This window comes from Pagrus pagrus (genome assembly GCF_965226575.1).
Source record: "Pagrus pagrus genome assembly, chromosome: 21".
Lineage (NCBI taxonomy): Eukaryota > Metazoa > Chordata > Actinopteri > Spariformes > Sparidae > Pagrus > Pagrus pagrus.
This window is the reverse complement of record NC_140208.1, coordinates 11,584,469-11,611,587: the sequence shown is the minus strand read 5'-3', so window position 1 is coordinate 11,611,587 and position 27,119 is coordinate 11,584,469. Positions and strand designations below refer to the sequence as shown.

At 42.1% G+C, this 27,119-nt stretch overlaps 2 protein-coding genes across 3 annotated transcripts; one reads left to right on the top strand and one right to left on the bottom strand.

Annotated features, from left to right (window-relative positions):
• The first annotated feature begins 425 nt into the window (after positions 1 to 425).
• nrap (nebulin-related anchoring protein) lies at positions 426 to 21,751 on the top strand. Of its 2 annotated transcripts, XM_084341694.1 has the most exons (43): positions 426 to 662; positions 1,423 to 1,517; positions 1,638 to 1,725; positions 3,406 to 3,510; positions 4,209 to 4,316; positions 4,427 to 4,534; positions 6,449 to 6,553; positions 6,666 to 6,773; positions 6,860 to 6,967; positions 7,677 to 7,784; positions 8,169 to 8,285; positions 9,136 to 9,240; positions 9,434 to 9,541; positions 9,780 to 9,884; positions 10,012 to 10,110; positions 10,208 to 10,312; positions 10,408 to 10,515; positions 10,631 to 10,738; positions 10,975 to 11,172; positions 11,272 to 11,376; positions 11,477 to 11,575; positions 11,666 to 11,770; positions 12,792 to 12,899; positions 13,018 to 13,175; positions 13,863 to 14,016; positions 14,108 to 14,212; positions 15,702 to 15,800; positions 15,913 to 16,017; positions 16,120 to 16,227; positions 16,723 to 16,836; positions 16,931 to 17,128; positions 17,333 to 17,437; positions 17,612 to 17,710; positions 17,819 to 17,923; positions 18,016 to 18,123; positions 18,345 to 18,656; positions 18,744 to 18,848; positions 19,087 to 19,185; positions 19,316 to 19,420; positions 19,535 to 19,642; positions 20,050 to 20,361; positions 20,574 to 20,729; positions 20,818 to 21,751. In XM_084341694.1, the coding sequence occupies exons 1-43, from the start codon at positions 597 to 599 to the stop codon at positions 21,130 to 21,132; spliced, it is 5,439 nt and encodes a 1,812-aa protein (XP_084197820.1). In that variant the 5' UTR covers positions 426 to 596; the 3' UTR covers positions 21,133 to 21,751. The 2 variants fall into 2 exon arrangements, with proteins under 2 accessions (XP_084197820.1, XP_084197819.1); XM_084341693.1 differs by lacking the exon at positions 3,406 to 3,510.
• A 77-nt stretch (positions 21,752 to 21,828) lies between these two features.
• On the bottom strand, positions 21,829 to 26,518 carry LOC311250196 (hyaluronan-binding protein 2-like; the record flags this gene model as incomplete). Its single annotated transcript, XM_084341772.1, has 13 exons — positions 21,829 to 21,992; positions 22,213 to 22,355; positions 22,575 to 22,712; positions 23,220 to 23,362; positions 23,456 to 23,699; positions 23,800 to 23,891; positions 24,661 to 24,829; positions 24,956 to 25,072; positions 25,249 to 25,368; positions 25,537 to 25,647; positions 25,745 to 25,831; positions 26,282 to 26,294; positions 26,429 to 26,518. The coding sequence occupies 13 exons, from the start codon at positions 26,516 to 26,518 to the stop codon at positions 21,837 to 21,839; spliced, it is 1,623 nt and encodes a 540-aa protein (XP_084197898.1). The 3' UTR covers positions 21,829 to 21,836.
• Positions 26,519 to 27,119: the final 601 nt, after the last annotated feature.

Below are 27,119 nucleotides of genomic sequence, written 5' to 3'. Positions count from 1 at the left end.
TGGCGGAACTTTTTTAGGATTTTATTTAGAGGATGAAGCTGTAACTCCTATATCTAAATATTTCTTCCTGCTCACTTGTCCTCATCTCTTATTTGTGATTATACACAGAGTGACTAAAAACCAATGTCAGCGTACTTAGATGATGACGCTAATTAAGACCAAGTAAAACTATTACTCAGTGAAATGTTTTACGCTTTTATGTCAGAGCGTCATGGCGAGATGCCCAAAGTTGAACCAGCTGTCCAACTCAGGATCATGACACATATACAGTGACATCTGAACTCTCTGTCTCTCTCTCTCCTCCTGCAGACAGACAGCTGGTCTCAACCAGTCCTCTAGCATGATACAGGAAAGGGGGTTGGTCCATCATGGGACATGGTGTCAAGTAAGAGAGAGTTTCAAAGTTGGACAGACACAGAGCTAAGTTTACCACCAACAGAGACGCACTATCACGGCTGTCTGGGAGTCACTGACAGTTCCTCCACTAAACTGTCAACTGCCTGACCGACCTGACTCTTCTGACCATTTTCACATCAGTTCACGTCTGCTGATATTTTTTTCCTGAAGGTTTTTTGGGAAAGGGACAAAGATTCATCATGCAGTCCTGTGCCAGGTGTGGGTTTGTGGTCTACCCAGCCGAGAAGATCAACTGCATTGACCAGGTAACACAGAAACAGTGTGATCCAAAGAAAGTTTCTACTAAAGTTTAATCTGAAACGTGTTTTAACAGCTGTGAAAGTAACAAAAAAAGTCAGTATTCACATCAATGTGAGTACAAACTTTCAAAATATTGGTGGTATTTTGTGTTTTTCAATCAACACATTAGTCAGAGGGGGAAATTGTAGGTGAATTGAGGCATGTGTAGATGTTTTATAATAACAATCAACCTAAGTGCATGAGATTTATCACAGAAAAACACAAACAACCTACATATGGCAACCCATTCCAAGTGTCAGTGCCATGGTTCAGTGGGCAAAGAGGTTACTTTAATGAAATGCAGCATCTGCCAGAAACTACACTTCAGAAAATACAAAAACTGTATGTAAAATGACATATTTCTTAATGTTACGTTTTGAGTATGCTGTGGATATGAGTTCAGACTCGTAACAATGTGTTCCCATTGAAAGATAACTGTTGCATGTTTTACTGATAGCTGCGTTATGGAAAACATCCCTCTGACTGGTTGCTTCGTGTTAGACAGAAAACAAGACGTCTACAGTTTAAGAGTCACATAAAAGCTATATTTGAGAACAAGCCAACGAGTCCAGTTAGAAGATCACGTTGTGATTCCTGTCTTTATTTTGGGCCTTATCTTATTAATCTAATTTTCTTTTTCTGTCTTCACGTGATAACCCGTCGTGAATTTCGAGTTTAATTGTAAGAGCCCTATAAAGTAATGTGATTTCAATTTTTCTCTGACAGAACTGGCATAAGGCATGTTTTCACTGTGACGTCTGTAAGATGGTCCTCACTGCCAACAACTTTGTCAGCCACAAGAAGAGGCCATACTGCTCCGTGTAAGTGCTGCAAAATCCCAGAAACTGCTCAAAAACCTATATTCAGCAGCCGTTTTCCCTTTTTTTCCGTGTGTTTTCCGGAAATTGGTGTAATTGTAACATTGTATCCCATCCCTCCAGACACAATCCAAGAAACAACACATTCACAAGTGTCTACGAGACGCCCGTCAACATCAATGCAAAGAAGCAGAGCAAGGCCAGCAGTGAGGTAAGATGATGCAAAAACATGCAAGCAGCAACACGAGACAAAGTATTCAGCCTTGATCTGAGTGGAGGTGTATTGTTGACAGGCTGACATAAGTCACCATCTATGCCATGAGTTATGTGAGCATTTATCACTGGCTTTGTCATGACTGGGTTTACTATGGAGATTGCTATTCATAGTGGTCATTGTGTTGGTTTAGATCATCTCTAAAGGGACTGATGCATGCATTACAACTCAATTTAAATAGACCTACAAGTATTGCTGGTATCCCCACGGATGACTCAGATATATTAACCTACAAACACACATACAGTCAGAAAGCTCCTAATCTGACTCTAAACAGACGTATCCATCCCACTGTTGGATCAAAAACGTCTCATTCCCTCTCTTACGCGTGGAGAGAGAGAGAAAAGGTGGACGACGGCTGCTTTGAGTCCCCGGTGACGGCAGCGGTGAGGAATGGAGAGCGCTGTTCAGGTTATTTCTATCCTGTGACAGAGGCAAGAGACACCCTCTCTGCTTAGCCCACTTTATGCTCCAGGGGGCTAAAATTATACGTAAGGAAAAACAGCCCCACATCCCTTCCTCTCCTCTGCCCCGCCACCTGCTCCTGTCTGTCTGTGTCCGTCTGTGTCTACGAGTTCATGCAATGCTCTGATGCTTATATTAGCAGTGGGCTAGCAAGCTCATCAGCTACTGCTGTACGCCACTAGAAAGCCATAGAGACTTTACTTGTTGATATTTGATATGAGGGCTCAGACCAGGCAGAGTGACCCTCAACCCCCGTCCACTGGACATTTTGACAACATGCAGAGTTTTTGTTTTGATAAGTTTCTTGATGATACTTGTTGAGTTATTACATTTTGCTAATGCTAACAGTTTACCCTGAAAAAGTTGTTTCATATGTATATCGTTAGCCCTTTACACTGTTAACTAAAGTAAAATGTCACAATAAGAAATAGCTGAAATATAAAGAAAAATCAATTTCAATTACAGTGTGATTCAAGTTTTTTAAAGAAGAAAAGTGAATTATCTGTATCATATAATCCATATTGCTTAGTTTAAAACTTTAGTTTAAAGTTTTAATCAAAACTAAAAGATACTTGAATCTTTGAGTTTTAGAAACAAAAAAAAAAATGTATTTAAAGATCAACCTTATTTTTCATTATTTGGTTGCTTGAAACTTAAATGGTTGCAATTGAAAATATCAAATGATTAAATGCTAGTCACATCACTAAAGAAGAAAAGTAAATCATCTCAGTTTGACTTGAGACACTTGCCTTTTTGTTATGTTTTTTGAACAGTGGCAACCATGATCCTCCGTAGGTCACTCTTCCCCCTGCAACACAGCTATTCTTATATTAGTTTTAAATGTTTCTACGCCTTAAAGGATGATTAGCAAACAGCTCAGAGTTTCATCACTCGGTGCTCCATTCTGGATCTTTCTTGGCAGGTCCAGCTTCATCTTGATTGGAACATATTAATAATAGCACTCTAATATTACCCCTCCGTTTTCAAGCATGTAAGCTCAGGTTATTGGGTTTGACAGTGTAAGAATAGAGTGCTGTTTGGCTCTGTGGAAATGAAGTTGCATCTGGCTACCAAAGTGTTCATGTCTAGTGTGCGCATGTGCAAATGTGTGCTGGCCTTGGCTTAACGCTTGTCGTCTATGTGCACTTGTAGCTGAAGTATCGCGAAGATGGCGAGCGCTTTTTGTCCACCTTCCACCAGGACATGCGGTCCATGGAGCTGGAGAGGGTTCGCCTAGCCAATCAGATGGCCAGCCAGGTGAGCTCCCGGTAGAGCAACTGGCCAGTATACCCAGTTAAAGGGAGTTCCAGCCCAAACTCTGATCGCTTCTCCAATAACATGAAACAATCCCACTTTACCGTTTCATTCCTGGTACCCTTGACCTTGAAGTTATCGGACGCAGTGATCCCAGGTCTATCTACAAATAATTAGAGGTCCAGTGTGTAAGATTTAGGGAAATTTAGGAAGATGAGTTGGCAGAAATGGAACATAATATTCAGAATTAAATTTTCATTGGTGTATAATCACCTGAAACTAAGCCTCGTTGTGTTTTTGTGACCTTAGAATGAGCCTTTTATATCTACAGAGAGAGTCATCTTCCAAGGAGTCCGTCTGGTTTCTACAGTAGCCCAGAATGGACAAACCAAACACCAGCTCTAGAGTTCAACCATATTTGGTGTTTTGTTGCCTTTTTAGTGGAAGCCTCTTGATGCCACTAAATCCTACACACTGGACCTTTAATATAAAGATGTGTATGTGGAAATGATGGAAACTGATAATTCAGTGATCATGGAGGAAAGTAGTAAAGTAACTTATCTGCTGCCACAACACCACTTCATAGACTCTCAGTAAAGCAGGGAAGAACTATTTTACAATGTCTTAAAACCATGAAAGGTCAAGTATTAACTACGTTGTGAATGTTTGTAAACTAGATGTGTCTTCCATATTCCAAACAGGCCTTTCAGTCGAAGTCTGAGTTCTCACAGCAGCAAACTTTTTACTCAAACATGGTGACCAACCAGCAGATAACGACAATGTCTCAGGCCCAGCAGAATATTAGCGATGTGAGTATACATCCCTCTCTTATTTAATAAAACCAAAATGTGGGATGATTGAACTGAAGGCTTATAATAAAAGAAAATTAAACTCTGATTGGTTTTGTGTTTTGTGACAGGTGAAGTACACAGAGGAATATGAGCAGTCAAAAGGAAAAGGCAGCTTCCCTGCCATGATCACTCCAGGTTACCAGGCAGCTAAACAAGCCAATACTTTGGCCAGTAGTGTAAGTTGGTTTTTTTTCTTGTACCAAAATTGAAATTTGAATAATTCACATCAGCCATCCATCCATCCATCCATCCATTTTCTTCCGCTTATCCGGGGCCGGGTCGCGGGGGCAGCTGCCTGAGCAGGGACACCCAGACTTCCCTCTCCCCAGACACTTCCTCCAGCTCTTCCGGGAGGATCCCAAGGCGTTCCCAGGCCAGCCGGGTGGCATAGTCACTCCAGCGTGTCCTGGGTCTTCCTCGGGGTCTCCTCCCCCCGGTGGGGCATGCCTGGAACACCTCCCGAGGGAGGCGTCCAGGGGGCATCCGATACAGATGCCCAAGCCACCTCAGCTGACTCCTCTCGATGTGGAGGAGCAGCGGCTCTACTCCGAGCTCCTCCCGTGTGGCGGAGCTCCTCACCCTATCTCTAAGGGAGCGCCCCGCCACCCTGCGAAGGAAACTCATTTCGGCCGCTTGTATCCGGGATCTTATTCTTTCGGTCACGACCCAAAGTTCGTGACCATAGGTGAGGGTAGGAACATAGATTGATCGGTAAATCGAGAGCCTCGCCTTACGGCTCAGCTCTCTCTTCACCACGACGGACCGATACAACGACCGCATTACTGCGGCCGCCGCACCGATCCGCCTATCAACCTCACGCTCCATCCTTCCCTCACTCGTGAACAAGACCCCAAGATACTTGAACTCCTCCACTTGAGGCAGGATCTCTCCCCCAACCCGGAGGGAGCAAGCCACCTTTTTCCGGTCGAGAACCATGGCCTCAGACTTGGAGGTGCTGATTCTCATCCCAGCCGCTTCACACTCGGCTGCAAACCGCCCCAGAACATGCTGGAGGTCCTGGCCCGAAGGAGCCAACAAGACAACATCGTCCGCAAAAAGCAGGGATGAAATCCTGTGGCTCCCGAACCAGATCCCCTCCGGCCCATGACTGCGCCTAGAAATTCTGTCCATAAATATAATGAACAGAACCGGTGACAAAGGGCAGCCCTGCCGGAGTCCAACATGCACCGGGAACAGGTCTGACTTACTGCCGGCAATGCGAACCAGACTCCTGCTCCGGTCGTACAGGGACCGCACAGCCCTTAGCAGAGGGCGGCCGACCCCGTACTCCCGGAGCACCTCCCACAGAATGCCACGGGGGACACGGTCGAATGCCTTCTCCAAGTCCACAAAACACATGTGGACTGGTTGGGCAAACTCCCATGAACCCTCGAGCACCCTGCGGAGGGTATAGAGCTGGTCCAGCGTTCCGCGGCCAGGACGAAAACCGCATTGTTCCTCCTGAATCCGAGGTTCGACTATCGGCCGAATTCTCCTCTCCAGTACCCTAGAATAGACTTTACCAGGGAGGCTGAGGAGTGTGATCCCCCGATAGTTGGAACACACCCTCCGGTCCCCCTTTTTGAATAGAGGGACCACCACCCCGGTCTGCCATTCCAGAGGCACCGTCCCCGACTGCCATGCGATGTTGCAGAGACGTGTCAGCCAAGACAGCCCCACAACATCCAGAGACTTGAGGTACGCAGGGTGGATCTCATCCACCCCCGGTGCTTTGCCACTGGGCAGCTTCCGAACTACCTCAGTGACTTCAGCTTGGGTGATGCATGAATCCACCTCCGAGTCCCCAGCCTCTGCTTCCTCTATGGAAGGCATGTCAGTGGGATTGAGGAGATCCTCGAAGTATTCCTTCCACCGCCCGACGATATCCCCAGTCGAGGTCAACAGCTCCCCACCTCCACCGTAGACAGTGTTGGTGGAGGGCTGCTTCCCCTTCCTGAGGCGCCGGATGGTTTGCCAGAATTTCCTCGAGGCCGACCGGTAGTCCTCCTCCATGGCCTCCCCGAACCTTTCCCAGGCCCGAACCTTTGCACATCAGCCAGTTCCTTTTAAATTGTTTTCTTTCTCTTCAGCTGGAATATAAAAAAGGACACGAGGAAAGAGTTTCAAAGTACACCACGTTTGTCGACCCTCCAGAGGTGCTTCTGGCCAAGAAACAAGGACAAATTGTCAGCGATGTAAGCTTTAAGCCTTCCATGATGATTTTTACATTATTTCACTTATCCAGAATTGATCTGTCTTTTTTGTTTAACTCTATTTACTTAAAAATCATCACTTTTCTTCCTCCAGTACGCCTACACTGAAGAGTATGAGCAGCAGAGAGGTAAAGGCAGTTTTCCTGCACATCTTACACCTGGATACAAGATGTCAAAGAAGGCCAGTGAGCAGGCCAGTGAGGTAAGTAGACAATATAAAAAATGCACATACATTCATACAGACTGTTGCAGACCCCTGATCTTTGGTTGCTTTTCATGTCTTACCAGATTAAGTATCGTCAGATGTATGAACAGGAGATGAAGGGTAAAGCCAGCACTGAGGCAGCGATGGCTGAAGCTGTGCACGCCAGAGAAAATGCAGAGAACTTCAGCCAGGTAAGGAATTTATTCTCACAGCTTTATTAACAAGTTTTAACTTAACAGCCTGCAACTACAACTACAACAATTCCAACCACATATATGATGTCAAAATGCTTATATGCTGTTTAAAGTTTTTTTTATTAAATCAATAGAAGAATTATAAAAAAATATATATACCTTGTCACCTGGACACATCTTTTACTTAGAAGATTTTCATAGTTTCACGGTCATGAAGATAGATTTACACCTAGCAGCAGAATTTACATGCCGTGTGTTAAGGAAACTGTTGTAGATGAATGGAGAGCAATGTAAATGTTGAATACTTAGGAATTGTAAATGCAGCTATGGTATGGTGTGTTTTATTCCTTTTGTGAATTTATGTTTGAGAGCAACATCAGCTAACGTTAGCACAACAGAGCCCCTTTAATATGCATTTATCTTCCTATATATCATGTATATGTTTATATTATCACGCTGGATATTTGTAAGTATGCAAACTTGTTTTTTTTTTCTTTTCTTTTACTTTTTTTTTTAATAAAAAGTTGAAAACTCAATAACATTTTGTTGAAAAATAAAAGGATTTTCATAGTTTTAGATTCAGACCCAGGATGTTTCCAATCCAGGTAAAGCTTTTAGAATAATAGAAAAGGTTCACAGCACTATATGAATTATTTGTATTACTTAAGTTATAGTTAGCATTAAATAAGTTATCCTCTGTTTGCAGATTGCCTATACTGAGGAGTATGAGCAGCAACGAGGCAAAGGAAGTTTCCCCGCCATGATCACTCCCGGTTATTATCTTGCAAAGAAGGCTCAGGAAAACGCCAGTGATGTGAGTATAACGCTTGAGTCTGACATTAAAGTAGTTGAAAGGTCATTCTCTCTGTTTTGCAGTTAAAAACAGAACCTGTATTACTTGTGAACCCTTTTGTGAACTGGTTGTAAATGCTGTCAAAACAATACAAAGTGTAGAGTGTAAGATCTTTGGCTTTCATCCATCATCTGTCCCTGTCATCACCGGGCAGAATGACAAAGCCTCACCATGTTGTCATTGTTTAAACTCTCCACCCTGACTAAATTAGACTGTGTGTGTGTGTGTGTGTGTGTGTGTGGGTGTGTGTGTGCATGTGTGTACATACCGCTAATCTCCTGATCCTACAGAAATACAACATGTGCTCCTCCTATATACTCTCAATCATCTTTCATCCCTTTGCAGCTAAAATACAGGAAGGACTTAGGCAAGATGAAGGGCACCTCACACTTCCACAGTCTGACATCCGAGGACAATCTGGCTCTGAAGAACGCCCGAAAGATCAACAAGCTTGTCAGCGAGGTGAGACAAGACCTCCATGTAGGACATTTGCCTCAATTCATTTCTTTAATTCTTTTTTTTTTTATTGTTTATTTGAAAGGGAGAGAGAACGTTCACATAAGTATTTAAATACAAGATGTACACATGCCTTATTTTAGCAAAAATGCTACTCAGTAAGTTGTTATTCATAAATATGATTCAATATACGCTTAAGTCTGTGACAAAGAATTTCCAGATACAGTGTTGCTGCTCAGTGTGTGTGTGTGTGTTTGTTTGTGTGTTCAAGTGCTAGAAATATGGGGCATACTGTGTCAGTTTCCAGCAGACACGCAGCCACCCAACTTGCATTTTCAACATCCCTGACATGCCTGTCCGCTGGGGTTATAGCTTACCTCCAAGGCCACGGGACATCCCGTCAGACTAATGTTACCTCACACAGTGCTTCCCTATTCTGAGCCTCAGGAATATGACTTATACATGTTCACTATTAGTATCTATTCTGAGCCCTGCCTTCACCCCAAAACCATGCTGAGACATTATTCACACATAACAGCTTCTGGGTGTCTGTGAGCAATGTTGCGATGTAGCTTGAATGTGTAAAGGTGACAAAATTCCCCATGTGTGGCATTTCAGTGGCAAAGTTAAATGGTGCCATGCTGTCATTGGTAAGCTCAGCGACGCATATTTAAGATTAAAGGTTAGCCTCGGGGTGTCGGTGATGGTGACTGATTAGCTGCAGGCGCTTTATATTTAGCACATAACAAGGTGCCACAAAGGATCAACTCTGACTGTTCAAGAGCAAAAAAAAAAAGTGGTTTGAAATGAAAAATGTTGCAGAGCAGCTGCTGTGATTGTCCATATTTTCTAACAGGTGGAGTACAAGAAGGACTTGGAGAACACCAAAGGTCACAGCATCAATTTCTGTGAGACGCCGCAGTTTCAAAATGCTGCTAAAGTCGCCAAGTTCACAAGTGATGTAAGTGTGACAACATTTTACAATTAACATAACATATTTTTGTTGCACAAGAACCTTTATAAAACACTGAAGGAAAGGAAAAAAACCTGAAAAAGGATAATATGTCTCCTTTTAGGGCAAATGTGTGGATGTTATTGTTTTATTTAAGTTTCCTGCATTCTGATTTTTCTTTATCTTTCTATATTTTTAAAAGAACAAGTACAAAGAGAAGTACACCAGCAATATGAAGGGCCACTATGAAGGCTCGGGCATCGATAAGAAGACCATGCACGCAATGAAAGCCAGGAAACTGGCTAGTGACGTAAGTCTATTCATGCAAATTCTTAACGTCCAACATTGGTTGCTTGGCTCCAGGTATGTGTTCTTTAGAAGAACAACAAGAAAAAAAAAAAGACAACAATAGAAAATCCCATAATTTCAACAAGACGAGTAAAACATTACAAGCCAAACACAAACTTTTACTTATGGTTGATGATGACTGAGTTATAAAACGTGTTGTGCCTGTAATATCACTAATATAGTCTTGTTGTTGATTCCAGATTTCTTATAAACAAGGCTGTGAGATGGAGCAGGGTGAATACAACTACCCAGCCACCCTCACACCAGGCTACCAAAGCCAAAGGAAACTGGACCCACTGAAAGATGTGAGTTCTTTCAAACCAAATCCAAGCCTCAAGTGTCTTTATTTTACAGTACTAAGTCAATAAGTAAAAAAAAAAATATTCATGTAGTGATCCATAATTGTAATAATTGTTTCCTATATGAGTGCAGAAGAACTACAGGCAACACATTGACCAGGTGAAGTACCATCCAGTGACGGACACACCTGAGATTATTTTAGCGAAGAAGAACGCCCAGCTTGTTAGCAAAGTAAGTAAACTTCAAGCACTGACGATGATCACACCCAGTTTATCAGCTGCAAACTGTGTGAGCGCTGAGTTTCAATGTGTTGCCATGTGTGTTTAAGCAAAACTACAAAGCCGACTATGAGAAGACCAAACACCAGTACACACTGTCCCAGGACCTGCCCCAAATCAAGAAGGCCAAAGCCAACGCTGAATTGTGCAGTGACGTGAGTTCACACACAGACACTTTCTCTCATTTGCAGCTCATTCACACAGTCACAGTTGATCACTTCTTATTCTTCATTTGAATGTATCACTGCAGATCAAATATAAGGAGGAGTGGCAGAAAACCAAGTCTAAAGCCTGCGACATCGGCGTGGACGACCTGAGTGTCAGAGCAGCTAAGGCTTCCCGGGACCTCGCCAGTGATGTAAGCAAACACACGCCCTTCCCCGCTGCGAGGAGACACAGCACTAATGTCTGACAGAAAACCTAAGTGGGCTTCGTGGAATATGATAATTAAATCAGATGGGCATGTGTTTCAGATTAAATACAAAGAAACCTACATGAAGGACAAGGAAAAGGCAGTGGGGATCAACATGAGCGACTCCAAGACTCTGCACTCTCTTCAGGTGGCCAAGATGAGCAGTGATGTAAGCAGAAGTCATTTTAATCAGTAATAACAGGCATTAAAATACTTTCTATTCACTCATTAACAATGAAGTCAACAACTCCCATAATTCCACACTACCTAAAGGAAAAGTTCACCCAAAGCTCCAGGAATGTTTTGTGGACTACAAAACATCCCTTGACTTTCCTTTGGCATGTGTTTGAGTAGATAATGACTGAATTTATCATTAACTGTTTTTATTTATCGTCACCACTTCAGATTGCGTACAAGAAGGGCTCCAAGGAGAGCCAGGCCAACTTCACCCTCTCTCACGACATGATCAACCTGAGTCACGCCAAAAAGGCTCAGGCCCTCGCAAGCGACCTGGAATATCGCACAAAGCTGCACGACTACACCGTCATGCCTGACGACATCAAGGTCCAGCAGGCCAAAAAGGCTTATTCCCTGCAAAGCGAGGTGAGAGATCTAAGGAAAGGTTGAGTCCTGCTATGTTGTTTAAATGGTAATGAAAGTATATCAGCTGGTTTTGAATTTTCCCCTCTTGTTGCTCCACAGAACCAGTATCGCTCAGACCTGAACTGGATGAAAGGAGTGGGCTGGGAGGCAGAAGGATGTATGAACATCACACAGGCCAAGAAAGCTGGAGAGCTGCTGAGTGATGTCAGTACAATGACGTGTTTGTGTCTACATATTTAAGTTTTTCAGTGAGCTTTACATCATACAAGGCACACTGTTTATCTACCGCCCTTTTTTCTCACAGACTAAATACCGTCAGAAGGCAGACAGCATCAGGTTCACCCAGGTGGCGGACGATCTATCCATCAAACACGCCAAGAAGAGCCAGGAACTGCAGAGCGACGTAAGGCCCTCACTCTGAAGCTGCAATCCTATACATTTGAATTATTGTGCGCACTCTCACATCATGTGTCTGCCTGATTCTGATTTTCAGCTGGCGTACAAAGCAAACACCGAGCAGATGATACACCAGTACACCATGACAAAAGACGAGCCCCTTTTCAGACAAGCAAAGGCTAACGCTGACCTGCTCAGTGGGGTAAGTTCACTGGATTTCACACTGGTGTTTACAACAGCTTCATAATGTATCTTATATTTATACGTATAACAATATGAACCAGGATATTAAATTAAATATTCTACAAATAATAAATGTCGGTCACCTCTTGTAGAGCAATTTGTTTGCACTATAATCTAGCCCACATTTCCACCTATGCCATATAATCACAGATGTTTCAGAGGAACATTTTATACATGAGTTAGCCCTGAATGCTCGCCTTTACATTAAAATAGAGTCTATACGGTATGTGTACACTTTTCAGCTCTTTCCTGTCAGTGTGCAAGAAGGACATGTTGTTCAGATCTGCTGCATTATATGTGGTGTTCCTCAGGGCTCAGTGTTAAATCCACTAATGTGTTTGTTTGAGTTTATCTATCTATCTATCTAGCCTAACGTAATGTACATCCTTTAAAGAACAGTAGCAGCCTTGTTTCTTAGCTGGTCAACAGTTAACGCTCTGCTGAGGGAGAGGTCTCCATGACAATGTACTTATACAGTGCAGTAAAGCACACTCACTGCTGGTTCAACACAGTCCGTTCTCAGAAAGATTGAGTGGACATCGTCCATTAAATTGACATTAGGAAAATGAGATTACTATTACAAATCAATCAATCGTTTAGAGGTTTAATTGGCATTAGGCCCTTGCGACGTTTGAAACAAAAAGGTCATTCATGGCCAGTTTCCTTTGCATGCAGCATGTGGTGCCCTTAAGAAGTAGTGTGCAACTTTATGTTCTGTTTTCAGAGGAGCACAGCATGTCATGTTGCAACATGTCATGTCATGTCATGTCTTGTGACTTGAGAAGCAAAAATACTCAATCATTAACTGATATCCCTTGTGTTTATGATAACTGTGTTTAAGAATATGTCATCCTTACATCTTTTTTTTTTCCAGAAAAAAATTAATAGCAAAAATGATTAATTAAACCTATTTTTGAGATATGCCTTAGTTGAGGATGTTTCTGTCTGGAAGTAAAAACAGATTAAAATTTGTTTTTTAGAAAGTGTACAAGAGCAACTGGGAGAAGCAGAGGGAAAAGGGCTTCGAGCTGAGCCTGGACTCTCTCTCCATACTCACCGCGAAAGCCAAACGAGACCTGGCCAGTGATGTGAGTTTCTCCAAAAACAAGTGTTAATGTATATTTTATTTGGATTTGAATATTTATATGACTACATACCTGAAGAATAAAATAACGCAAATTGCTGTAATTTCTTGTCTCATGCCAGATCAAATACAAGGAGAAGTATGAGAAGAACAAAGGAAAGGTGATTGGCATCAAGTCGGTCAGTGATGACTCTCAGATGGCCCACTCTGCTCTGGCCACCAAACTACAGAGTGGCCGCCACTACAAGAAGGACTATGAGGACACTAAGACCAAATTCAGGTGAGATTTGTAACCTGGATGGGGCCTTTTTAACACTTCAGACAAGATCCACATTTAGTGGGTACAACTACCTGCAGTTATAAAGCTGTTAGGATAAACAGTCAGTCACTGAATGTCTGATATAAAGCTAGTTTAATGTCAAAGCAGACAAAAGTGTGAAGAAAGTGTGTGAAACTTTCATTTGCTATCGATTTTATTGATTTCTGTGTTACATTGCCTTCTTTAGCAAATTAGTAAAAGATGGCATGTTTTATGAGCTTTAAAATGTCAAAATAGGATTTTATTCAACATTCAGACTCATTTTTGGAGTGTAAACATTGACTTAAAATCATGGATATCTTCTTAAAACATAAAATATATTCCATTATATTTTTAATTGCGCCTGGCGCCAAAATGTTATGTTGTTTTTTACATAAATAAAGACATTTTCATCATAAATTGGTGCAGAAAAAATCACCAAAATGCAGGAAGTGAAGTGTGAAGTTGCTTAAAATTTCACGGTGGAGGACCCACACTTGATATGTGTCCCACCCCCAATGTTGAAGTGAACATACACCTTTGGTCCAAAGTGAGATAAAGTGTGTTAGTATCCTTTTCATCATAATACAACGAGAACATGCCGTACATCTCGTGTCATATTGGAACAAAACGCTTCATTAACTGCGTGAAAATGAATCTCGTCCCCAGTCTTAATCTGGACATGATAAACATCAGCCACGCCAAGAAGGCTCAAGACCTGGCAACCGAGACCAACTACAGGACTTTCCTCCACGAGTATACGACTCTGCCAACCGACATGAACGTTGCCCAGGCTAAGAAGGCCTACGGACTGCAGAGCGATGTAAGTCTCGTTGTCAGGCATCCAAATAACATCTCGTTCATGTGAAAGAAAAAGGAATTTGAAAGATAATTCTGTGTGTTTCCGTATTCAGAAACAGTACAGGTCTGATCTAAACTGGATGAAGGGCGTCGGCTGGGAGGCCTCAAAATCTCTGGATGTCCAGCAGGCGAAGAAAGCTGGAGAGCTCGTCAGTGAGGTAACCTAGGACCCAGAATGCATTGCTGCAGGCTAAGGGATGAAATAGTCGGTGAAATTGAATTAGAAAAGAGAAACATCTAAAAGCTAACCCACATCAGCAGTGTGTTTCCATCCTTAAACTTCATTAGCATTTCCCTCGTTAATAGTAATTATATTGGAACTCAAATGTGATTTTAACCAATTATAATGCTTGCATGATTAACCACACTTGAGTGCTATTAATAACTACAAAATTATGTGGGCTAATTAGCACGGAGAGCATGAGAAAGCGATAAGCACGACTGTGTAACATGTGGCTGGAAGGCACACATCTAGGTTTACGGCTCGGGTCAGGATGTATTTAAAGAGCCGGGGACCATTCCTGTTCTCCAGAAACTGGGTTAAGTACGCGGACATCACCCGGCTGCAACAAGAGAGCACACTGGTTATAGTAACTGAAGCTGTCACATATTAATACGACTCAACTTCACTAGTTAGGGCTCCCCAGTTTCTTTCTCTTCACCTGATTAATTAGGTTTGTGGGGCCGGATTGCTTACTTTGAAATATGATATCACAGATTTTAAGAACGGTAGATCAGGAAACAAGATGCACTGACGTATGTAATTTGTGCCATTCAGACCTTCTAAGGGAAAGATGTGAAGCATCCAGGGGCGCCCCAAGAAATCTTTTATGGGGGGGTGGCGCCAAAAGGCGGGGGTGCTATACATTTCTTATTTTTATTGTTGACTTACTGTAAATAAATAGTACCCAATGTAAAACATTGGAGAGAAGCACATTATGCATACAGTACTCATTATTGAGAAGAATATTACACATATGCACAACTAAATAGAGGAGGAGGGGCTCTCACAAGTAGGATGGACAACATTTGTATTAAGGGAACCATGGCCCCCTCTGGCCCCCTTTTCGGGACGCCACTGGAAGCATCCCTCCGTTAACAACAAGTGTCGAGTTTCTTAAAAGCTCCGTGGTGCTCAGATCTTATTTCAGTGTGTGCATGATTTAGAGACTGACTTCTAGATAACTGTTGATTTACAAGTCTGTTAAATCTCTACAGCTAACTCAAAACAAGAGTGAAACAGCCGTCTTATCCATAGACACTTCTTACACTTTATTTCTGTGACACATCTAATGCAGACTGGCTCTACCAGACTCTAAACATAACCTCTTCATAAGCAGCCACTTATTTAAAGTGTCGTTCCAGTCAGCGTTACCAACATTAGACCATGAGATGACTGACTGTACATAAATAGAACAGAGTTCCTCCTGAGCAGACTTCTATCTATCCACGTGTCAGTTATGTATTTGTCTATCTTACAAAAAAATGTTTAAAAAAACCCCACCAGTTTCACTTTGTTTCACTTTGCCAGGCAAGTTAAGTGTCCATACAATTATTTATGTTGTATTGCGCCCTCTACTGTTTATCACATGCACGTGCACCAGTTTGTTTATGGCATTTTAATGTGTTTTGTTTCCTTTAATCTAGAAAAAGTACCGTCAAAATGTGAGTAATCTGAGGTTTACAAGTGTTGAAGATACTCCAGAGATGGTTCAGGCCAAAGTCAGCAACAAACTGGCCGTTGATGTAAGTTTTGGGGGGCTGAAATCTCCACTGATGGCCTCTCATAAATACTGTAAATATTAGGTGTATAAAATAGACATCAGAAGCTTATAATGCCTTGCTTTCGTCTCTACAGAGGTTGTACAGGGAGAAGGGTGAGAACATGAAGCACAACTACACACTGACTGGAGAGCTGCCTGAGATGGTTCAGGCCAAGATCAATGCTGCGAACATCAGCGAGGTAAAACCACACTCACACATGTAATCCATCGCACAGCCAATCAATCCATCCAGTCAGCCGCCTCTGGGAGTGAGCTTGAACATCTGCCGTGTGCATTTTCAGAGCTCTTACAAGCAGTCTTGGACGAAGATACGTGACGGCGGTTACAAGCTGCGCCTGGACGCCATTCCTTTCCAGTCCGCCAAAGTATCTGGAGAGATCCTCAGCGATGTGAGCTTGCAACTTACACTTCTTGTTATGATATCATGTCATTTTCAGTGGGAAGAAGTTTTCAGGTCCTTCATTTCATTTAATGTACTAATACCACAGTCTAAAACTTCTCCTACTATGACGACTCCTAAAATCTCACCAAAATAAAAGTACAGGAATGATCATACTTAAAGTCTTAAAGGTAACAGTTCTCATTATGCAGCAAAATGTTATCTGTGCCTGATATATATTACTATGTATAACATTATTAGAGACTTAGTGCTGCTGCATCAGTGTCACAGGGTCAAAGGGTGACAAAATAAATCTGAGGGTGTCTGAGATGATGTTAGATAAATGTAAGATGTGTATTATTTTCTTCCAAAACTTAGTGGATAAGTATAAAGTAGCATAAGATATTCAAGTAAAGAACAAGTACCTCAGAAGTTCATTTGAAACAGCATCTCACTTTTCTTATCCTGCTGCAGCGTCCTGAAAGTGACTCATTTGTCATTTCAGCAAAAGTACAGAGCAGATTTTGAGAAGACTAAAGGCAAGATGATCGGACTGAAGGGACTGCAGGACGACATGAACATCGCTCACTCTGTCCAGGCCAGCAGGCTACAGAGTGATGTAAGTTCTCCTTTAGTGTAACACAGATGACAAAAAATAAACCTTAATATTAAATATCTAATACTTTCTCCCTCTTCCCATTGTTTCTCTCCAGCTTAAGTACAAGCAGGACTCGGCGATGCAGCTCTCGAAGTTCAACCTCCCCATGGACATGATGGAGGTCGCTCACGCTAAAAAGGCCCAGTCACTGGTCAGTGATCAGGACTACAGGCTCACCCTGCATCAGTACACCTCACTGGCTGATGACATGACGGTGCAGGCGGCCAAGAAAGCGTATGCTCTGCAGAGCGAGGTGAGATAGATGCTGCAGACAGCTTCTCTCATAATTACTCAGCACTGCTAAGATTTTTAATATAATGTAATACACATTACACACAGTATTTCTCATTAGTAAATTGTTGAGTACTAAGTTTTTGTTCTTTTTATTACGACATTTTTATAGAGGCAATTACTCCAACTGGATATTTAAAAGTTTCTGTGTGTGTGTTTGTTACAGAACGTATATCGTGCCGACCTGAACTACCTGCGTGGTGCAGCCTGGATCGCCACGGGGGCTCTGCAGATCGAAGGCTCCAAGAGGGCCACGGACCTCATCAGTGATGTAGGACATCTTCTTTTCTTTTGTTTTTTTTTTTTCCTTTTTCTGTGTTTAGTGTTAATACAATGCTTAAAGTTCCTTCATTTCTTTTTTTTTAAAAAAAAGCTTAAAAAAAATGTCATTTGGCTTCCGCATATGAAAAAAAAATTCTCTCCTTTGTTTTTTTCTCCGCAACAGAAAAAGTACCGTCAGCAGCCGTACCACTTCAAGCACACCTCTGTCACTGACTCTCCAGATATCATCCATGCCAAAACCAGTGGACAGATCACAAATGAGGTGAGATGATGATCTTGTCCAAGTAACGTTCAACCATTTTTTCTAATTGGCTGCGTTTCGTTTTCTCCAATCAGACCTTAAATTATGTGTTTAATCCTTCTCTACCAGCGCTTGTACAAAGAGAAAGGGGTGAATGACCAGCACAGCTACACCATAACATCTGAGAGACCGGAGATTACACAAGCAAAGATCAACGCAGCCAACTTTAGCGAGGTAGTGACCTGTGCACCATGCAACATACTGTAAACATCTGTGACTGTTACTTTAAGGTTAATGATCGTTGGTTGCTTGTCTCTCTGCTCCAGATCAAGTACAGAGAGTCCTGGCACACTCTGAGGGCTCAGGGCTACAAACTCACCATGCAGGACATCCCCTTCCAGGCTGCCAAGAGCTCCACAGGCATCGCCAGTGATGTAAATTCATAGTAGATTTAAAATATATTGTTATTGTCTGATGTAGATGATATTCATCAGAGAATTATGCAACCAAAAAAGTAGGATTTGTTGCAGGGCAATTACATTGAATTGCACCAAAACGTATACATGCTACATGCTATTGAGAATATAGAGTAGGGTTTGCCTTACATAATGTCCAGATACACTAAACTACAGCTATTACTTGTGTGTTTCTGCAGATCAACTACAAACACAACCACCTGATGGAGAAAGGGAAGCACATCGGCGCCAAAACCGTCATGGACGACCCGCGTCTCGTGCACTGCCTGCAGGCCGGCCGGCTGGCCAGCGACCAGGAGTACCGCAAGGACGCTCTGACGACCAGCGGGCAGTACCACCTCACCCCAGACATGATTCACCTGGTGACGGCTAAGAACGCCCAGGCCCTCGCCAGCGAGCAGGACTACAGGAAGAAACTGCACGAGTACACAGTGCTTCCCGACGACATGAAGGTCAAGTGGGCCAAAACGGCTTACAACCTGCAGAGTGAGGTGAGGGATGAGGAAAGGATGGAAGCAAATGAAAAACGTTACTTTATAATTCAGCTTGACTGATGTGTTTTATTTCTTTGTGTCTAGAAACTCTACAAGGCAGACCTCAATTTCATGAAAGGAGTGGCCTGGGACGGTGTGGGTGCACCTCAGCTGGAGTCGGCTAAGAAGGCTGGAGAACTTATAAGTGATGTGAGTACATGTGGCACATGGTTTTAGTTAAGACTGGGGTTTTATTTAAGGAAATACTCATTTTACTGTTCACTGCCGCTGATATCTTTGTTGACTTATTACTTTGTTGGCCTAAAAATTGATCAATCAACAGCTGCTGCATCATTTCCCGCTGACTGTACCTATTTATTCAAGTTCACGAAACAAAAACTCTGTATTTCCTGCCGTTAAAGTATGTCTGTGTTGCTCCTTCATGCAGAAGAAGTATCGTCAGCCGTCAGACAGGCTGAGGTTCACCTCAGTGGCCGACTCTCCTGATATCGTCCACGCTAAGACAAGCTATCAGCAGTGCAGTGAGGTGAGAATAAAAGACAAACATGCTTCAGAAATGATCAAATCTTGTTGTGCTTTAAGGAACTTCTGTAAAATCGGTAATAAAACTGATGACATGCTCTGCCATTGACGACCCTGTTAATGTTATATCACAGAGGCTGTACAAATCTGGAAAGAACGACGACATGCACAAGTACACTTTACACTCGGATGATCCAGACTTTGTCAGAGCCAAAGTCAACGCCCAGCAGATAAGCGATGTAAGTCAGCTTCTCACAATCCCAGACACAAGCGAACGATTCTCAAACCGCATGGGAAAATATATGAAAGCCACAATCACTTTGTGACATGTTTAAAATTCTTTTCCCATGAAGAAAGTTTACAAAGCGTCTGGGGAGCAAGTGAAGACATCGGGCTATGACCTGAGGCTGGATGCTATTCCCTTCCAAACTGCCAAGGCCTCCAGAGAAATTGCCAGTGATGTGAGTTCATGTGATTCAGTTCAGTTGGTCACAACATTTGAGTCTCTTCAGTTGCATTTTTGATGCATGAGTTAGATTTTATTAGCAGCTTCCTGTATATTTTTTTGAGTGCATCATAAAAAAAAGCCTCTTCATGATGAACTTTCACCTCTGACTTAATGCTTAATTTATCTACAGGATGTTATTGCCAAGATTTTACGTCTCCCTTTTCATTGCAGCACAAAAACAATTGACTATGGAAAGTTTAGCTCACGTCTTCTGGATGCAAAACACTTGGCATAATTAAAGCATTTCACCCATGAGAATAAGGCAGACCTGCATGTCATTTTAATCCATGGTTAGCCTTAAACCACAAAACTAAATTTAGTCACTGCAGCTATTGAAAACAATCTCTGTGCCTCCCCCAGTTCCGCTACAAAGAGTCCCATGTGAAGGAGAAGGGCCAGCAGGTGGGGCTGCGCTGCGTGGAGGACGACCCTAAGATGGTGCACTCTCTGGCAGCCAGCAAACTCCAGAGCAACCTGGAGTACAAACGCCAGTCCAAGGAGGACCGGGCCCACTACAAAATCCATGCCGACCAGCCCGAGTTCCTGCAGGCCAAAAAGAGTCAGGCTCAGGCCAGCGACCTCACCTACCGCAGCAAGCTCCATGACTACACCTGTGACCCCGAGCAGCTCAATGTCAAGCATGCCAAGCAGGCCTACAAGCTGCAGAGTGATGTAAGTCACATGTTGGTTTTTTTCAAATGGCTCTTCTGCAGCCAGTGTCATCGTTTAATTTACATTTATTCACTCTATGTACGTCATTTCTGTATATTATTCTATTTATGGAGGACTGAAACTGCCAAAATCAGATATTTCTTATTATAATATGGTTAAAATATGTCGAAATTTGATTCCTACAATATTGATGCGCCACTCTCTTCTCGCAGGTGAACTACAAGTCTGACCTGAACTGGATGAAAGGAGTGGGCTGGACCCCTCCCGGCTCCCACAAGGCCCAGCTCGCCCGCCGGGCTGCAGAGCTGGGGTTGGCTGAGGGAGTCACCACTGACGAGGCTATCGCAAAGTATCAGCACATGATGATGGTGAGGGAACACTAAAGATCTACAACTCATATATAATATAGTGTGCAGATTTTTTTAAAATGAACTTTCTCTGCGTTCCCTTTCTTAGCTGCACCACCACCAGCAGATGGAGCAGCAGCAGCAGCAGATGGAGCAGCAGCAGCAGCAACAGACGTCAGAGCAGGTGGAGACCAGCGAGGAGATTCAACAAGGCATCAACATGGACGCCATGGAGGTCCTTCACGTCAAGAGGAAGAAGACCATCCAGACCGTCCAGAAAAAGTCCACCACCACCACAACCTCGTTCAAATCGATGGAAAAGAAGTCCAGCACCACCTCCTCCTCCTCCACCTCCTCCTCATCGGCTGCCCTCCAGAACACAGTCAAGATGTCTAGTCAAGCTGCTGCGATCGAAAATGCGTAGATTTAAAGTGTGGGTAAAATGATGACGAAAGGAGATGAAGCATGTTGAATCAGGGCAGGACTTGACAAGTTAGTTGAAAGGGTTTGTCGATGTATGTGATAGGAAAAAGGGAATTCAGAGAGAAACTTTATTTTTCAGATTGAATGCAAGATGTGATTGGGTTAAATTGCCTGTAAAAGGACCATGTTCAACACTAGTACAAGCAAAAACATGGAGGAAACTGAATGCAGGTTGTTTCAGGACAAAAGTAATATTGTATGAAATATCAAATGGGAAGTTTGCATTTGTCTTTTGTATATTAAGTGTGTTTAGAAGATATGAAGCAGAGGAGTTTTTTCATCATTTGTATTTTTAATCTTCAGAGAACAAAAAACATGCATCAAATTCAAGAATCAAAACCTTGTTGTACATGTAAGCGTCTGCTATTCTCATGCACTTTGAGCAAGGCTCGGTAAGAAGAAGCATAGGCCTACTGAAACGATGTGTGACCTACATTCTGTCTGGCAGGTTCAGCTTTGTGAGTTTGTATCGGTGCTCCTTTTAACTCAAAGCTGGGCTGGGAGTAAATGCTTGGTTTTACCGCTGATGAAATAAACTGTTGTTTTGTTTTTTTTTTCAAGCCAAGTGAAGATGAAGTCTGTTTTATTTCCCCAAACAAAAGTGATTTAACATTACAGCGATTAAATTCACTTGACTAATGTAGTTCAGTTCATCTTGCTTTTGATCCAGCTGGTAAATGCGTTGACGTTGGCGTAGACACCAGGCTTGTTCCTCACACCACAGCCGTGGCCCCAGCTCACCACACCGCTGATATAGTGTACTCCGTTATCCTGACACACCAAGGGTCCACCTGAGTCGCCCTGCAGAGTTAGAAAGAGCAGGTTAAGAATATAATGCTTTCTGTTGAGGGCCACGGACACGTCTAACACAAAACTGATCCCAAAAAATGTATTTTAACATTTGATTCTTCTTTCTCTTCCTCTTATACAGACTGATTGCTTGTGTGGTTGTGTGGTTGTATCAACAGCCCTTGCATGAGCACTTCGCATGCAAATTCTTCACATTCATAAACATACACACCTGACAGGAGTCGGTGCCCCCCTGCATGATCCCTGCACAGAACATGCTGCTGTCCAGCACACTTCCATAGACGTCACGAGCTTTGCATCGCGCGTCAGAGATCAGGAACACACGAGCGTTCAACAGCTGGCGGCTGTGCCTCTCTGAAAAGTAAGCAAATATGAACAACAGTGAGAAACAAGCTCACGATAAGAACTAAATGAGGGTCTAGTAAAAGATTTTTATCATCCCACTGTATTATGGGAAATGTAGGATCCAGTGTCTTTGGAGGTGAAAGTTGGGATATCTTGGCCCCTTGACTGTTCTCTCTTATCTAATCTGTTTGCATGACATGAAAGGGACTTTGATAAATAGTAAATTACGTGTTTCAGTGGCTCCCCATCCAGAGATCACGCACTCCTTGCCAGCTGGGAAGGCCTGGTCTGGTAGACACGCTGCCTTCACAAAGCGGGTCTCCTTGGCACAGTAAGGGCTGTCCGTGACTTTGAGTTTAAGCAGAGCTGCACAAGAAATGAACACAAAGTGACGATCATTAGATTGATAGACTAATCAAATCACTTTTCCATTAACAAGTCTGTATTGCTAATGCATTATTGTAATTAAAAAGTAATGACGTAGTGATATAAACAAAATAAATATTGTAAAATTAATAAATAAATGACTTGAAAGTTTGAATCAAAGTAATATAAGTTTAAAGGTCCCATACTGTACTCATTTCCAGGTTCATACTTTTATTTTGGTTTGCCAGAAAATGTTTACACGCTTTAATGTTCTGAAAACACAATATTTTTTCTTATACTGTCCATTGCTGCAGCACCTCTATTAACCCTGTTTTCTCTTTAATGCCCCCCTCCCAAAACCCCTCAGTCTGCTCTGATTGGTCAGCTCTCACAGGCCTGAGCAGGCACTGTCCACTGTGTATCTGCATCATTTCTCCCTGGGTTGAGCGTTTTGATACCTTCACAGTATTTATATGGCACTTTATAAATTCGATAAATGTGACAAACCGACGTCGTTGTAAAGAGCATATCCAGTGTCCCTGTAGTTCTCATGAACAATCGTTTGTATTACTGGGATGGTCTGGTCCATCTCCTCCCGTTTCTCAATGTTCACGCCTCCCAGTACCACTTGGTAATCATAAGCAGCTGAACTGGACAACAAAAACAAAAAAAACACCAGCTTATTTTATAAATATATATATATATTTAATTGGAAATTCGTACAAGTTAAATACAACACCTACATGCAGTGGGCGGCAGTGAGGACCCAGCAGGACGACAGGAGGATTCCACCACATGTGTGCTGAAACTCAAATCTTGAGCGTTTGGCTCTGGCCTGCAGGGACACCTGCCAGGGGTGGGCGCCAGGGAAAGACTTGCTGCCCCCAAAAATCCTGCTGGTGCGAGACTGAGATCTGCCACACTGGGAGAACTGGGTAGATTCTGGCACTGCTGTGACTGGTTTGACTGGCGGTGGAGGGGTTGGGACTGAGACGTATCAGATAAGAATGAGCACAGTGCGGACATACAGTACATACTGAATATATATAATGTGTGTGTGTGTGTGTGTGTGTGTGTGTTAGATCACCTTGAGAGCACTTCTTGACATTGCAGTAGTCCCATTCCAGTTTGTTTTGTTTTTTAATAAAACACCAGGGCTTGTCATCCCCATCTGGGTTCCTAAAATGTGGAATAAATATTACAACTATTAGACAAGAAAAGAAAGAGAAAGGAATCACCTGAGAGGGGACATAGAGAAGTTTGCTGATATAAAGGGACAGTTAGTTTTATATATTCTAAGTAATTTGTTATCAATAATCATTTAAAAGGACTGTATAGCGCACACATCCTGATTTGGGAACAAAAACTGGTTGCTGCAGGTGATTTGGTTCCCCCCAGTGGTAAGATTCCCCCTCTCGCACAGGGAAGCTGCGGAAGCCCTGAGAGGCAAGTGAGAAAAACCAAAACAAAAAATCTGTCTGATCTAAAAATTCTGCTGTATTTATGACTTAACTTAAGGTAAAGTTACTTAATTTTGTTATATTTGTGAAACCGGTGAACTTGTTTTGAAGCAAACTTTTTTCTTTTCACCAAAAAATGATTTTTTTCACCTGTTACACGGCTGAAAACAAAAGATTTAAATTACTTAACTGTTACAAACTTTTTTCACCTGTTCTTCAGTCATAAACAGAGGAGAGAAAACAATTTAGACTTAGAAACTTTTATCAACAGCATTATTTTTAATCATTATTATTATTTTATTTTTGCTTGTCAGGGCTTCCCTAGCTCCTCCTTAAACGAACAGGCTGACAACATCTAATCAATATTTTCAGCAAAATTACAATACCAGAATAATTTCAAAGATGCTAAAATTTTATAAAACGTTACACATACTGATTTCAAATAACAGAAATGATAGCTAGATAGTGAAATTATAGTTGGTTGATACCTGCAGTGGTTATTATCCAGTCCATTAAAGTCTGCGAACACAGAAGCAGGATCGTCCCCATTCAGCATGATGAAATTGGACTTCCAGTCCAGACACTCCAGCCCGTCTTCTGTCGTACTGACAGCACCCCTGTATGTCTCTCCATTTCCGCTATAACAGTCAGTAGGAGCTATAGAGGAAGGATTGTGTCAGAAGACAATTCAAATCACACAAATCACACAAAATGCCACTTTTTACATGAGGTTGGTTCTATCAGTCAGGATGATATACACAGTGTCCCTTTTAAAGTCTTTACCAGCTTCACAGAATTTCCCAGTAAATCCATTAGGACAAGCGCAGCGGAAGCGGCGGTTCCCGTGGAGGCAAAGGCCTCCGTTCTGGCAGGGGTTGGGCTCACAAGGCGAGGTTGGCACTGATGCAGACGAGAAATAAACAAGTTATATGCACAATTGTAGGGGTGTAGCAAGGGATTCAAAGACAATTGGCCAACCCAGTTTGTTTTTGTTTGTTTGTTTGTTTACAACCCAATGTAATATCCCACTTAATTTGTCAAAAGATTAAGTAAAAGATGGGCTATGGGATACTCACAGGTCTTGCAGTCGGGGCCTTGGTAGGGTGGTCTGCACTTGCACTCGTAAAATGGAGGTTTGTTTAGGTTGACGACACAGTCACCACGGCCACACTTGATGTTCTGGCAAACGTTTCTCACTAAATAATCAAAGTTATCAAAAGCAAAAGTTAGCACCATGTGAGCCATGTGCGTAAACATTAATAGGATATAGAAATGAGCTTTAATGACCTCGAAGGAGACCACTGTAATCGACCAAAACAATGTAGTAACAGAGTTAAAACTGAATCCATGCTGGGGATTCCTACCTTTTTGACACCTCTTGCCAACGTAAGGCTCAGGACAAATGCATGTGAATCTTGTATCAGATGTACTTTGGCACAGGCCACCATTGAAACAAGGGTTTGGATCACAGGAATCTGTAAATAAAGGGACAAAGTGTGAGTGTATGTGCAGAGAGGGGAGGTGGAGACACAGTGTAGCTCGAATCATACAGAAACTTCTGGTGCCCCTTACTGTCCTCCAGGAGGTCAAACAGCCAGTCGTCAAAATTGAAAACGCTGTCAGGAGCGTCGGTGCCTGTGTAATCTCCATAATCTACGTCTGCAAGAAGAGACAGCTGTTCAAACACTGCAGTTGTGTAACAAAAAGCGGTGCGTACAGACATTAATTAAACTGATTGTGCAAATTCAAAAAATTTATTTTCAGCTGAGAAACAATAAAAAAGAACACATTTCTAAGATGGATGATTAGTTTAAATGATAACGCTCATGATTATAGTATTCAATTATTCAATTATAGAGGTGTTGAAAGTATTATAGATATTGTAAGAAAAAAAAGAGCAACAAAACCTTTAAATAATTAACAGAATGAAAGCAGGACTCAAACGGATTAACTGTGATTGAGGGAAAATGTCTCAAAACTACAATATTTTGCACATTATAATCATCCATATCTCTGTCAATAAGATTAAACTACTTTCTATGCATGTTTGAAAAAAATTAAATCAAGACACAACATATAGATCAAATGTACATTAGGAAAGATTCTTACAAGAAGCGTTCAGCTGAAATGACAAAATCACAGAAGAGAACAGATCAGCAAGCTTACTTTAGAATATAGTAATAATAATAATAATAATAATAATAATAATAACTAAATCATTTCACCATTTATTCATAGAGATGTAGAGAAACTTACACTCGGGTCTTGTCCGTGGACACTTAACAGACTCAGGCTTATGAGCAAGGCCGCTGCAGCCAGCATGGTGCTGTGTGCGAGTCTCAGCATGATGTAGATGACTGAAGATCCAGTGATCGACTTTAATCCCCCAGACGTCCCACTCACACATGTTAATCTTTAGCCAGATGCATTGATTCTGTGGGAGTTTGTGTGTTTTAGGACACTGTCGTCGCTTCAGTTATTTAACCTTGTCTTATTTACTGTCATTCAGTGCTTGTCAGTTTCAGCTTTAACCTCTCTGTCAGCACTTTTTCACTTTGCATTCATTCAGTCATTCTTTTGCAAATATCAGACCAAGAAAAGCTAAACTAGGGTTGGAATATCTTTGATTACGACGCAACATAACCAGATGAAGGAAATGTCAACTGAAAATTGACCACATGTTGAATTAATAATGAAGAAATGGGCATGGAGGAAACTGAAAGCAAGTTGTTTCAGAACAAAAGTAATATTGTATGAAATATCAAATGGGAAGTTTGCATTTGTCTTTTTTATATTAAGTGTGTTTAGAAGATATGAAGCAGAGGAGTTTTTTCATCATTTGTATTTTTAACCTTTAGAGAAAAAAAAACACATGCATCAAATTCAAGAATCAAAACCTTGTTGTTACCGACTGCTATTCTCATGCACTTTGAGCAAGGCTCGGTAA

Bases quoted from the DNA above. Each gene is read 5' to 3' on its own strand.
- nrap (XM_084341694.1), top strand. From the start codon at position 597: ATGCAGTCCTGTGCCAGGTGTGGGTTTGTGGTCTACCCAGCCGAGAAG. The intron at 6,968-7,676 runs GTAAGGAATTTA...CTCTGTTTGCAG, and splicing joins ATGCAGAGAACTTCAGCCAG to ATTGCCTATACTGAGGAGTA. The intron at 10,516-10,630 runs GTAAGCAAACAC...CATGTGTTTCAG, and splicing joins CCCGGGACCTCGCCAGTGAT to ATTAAATACAAAGAAACCTA.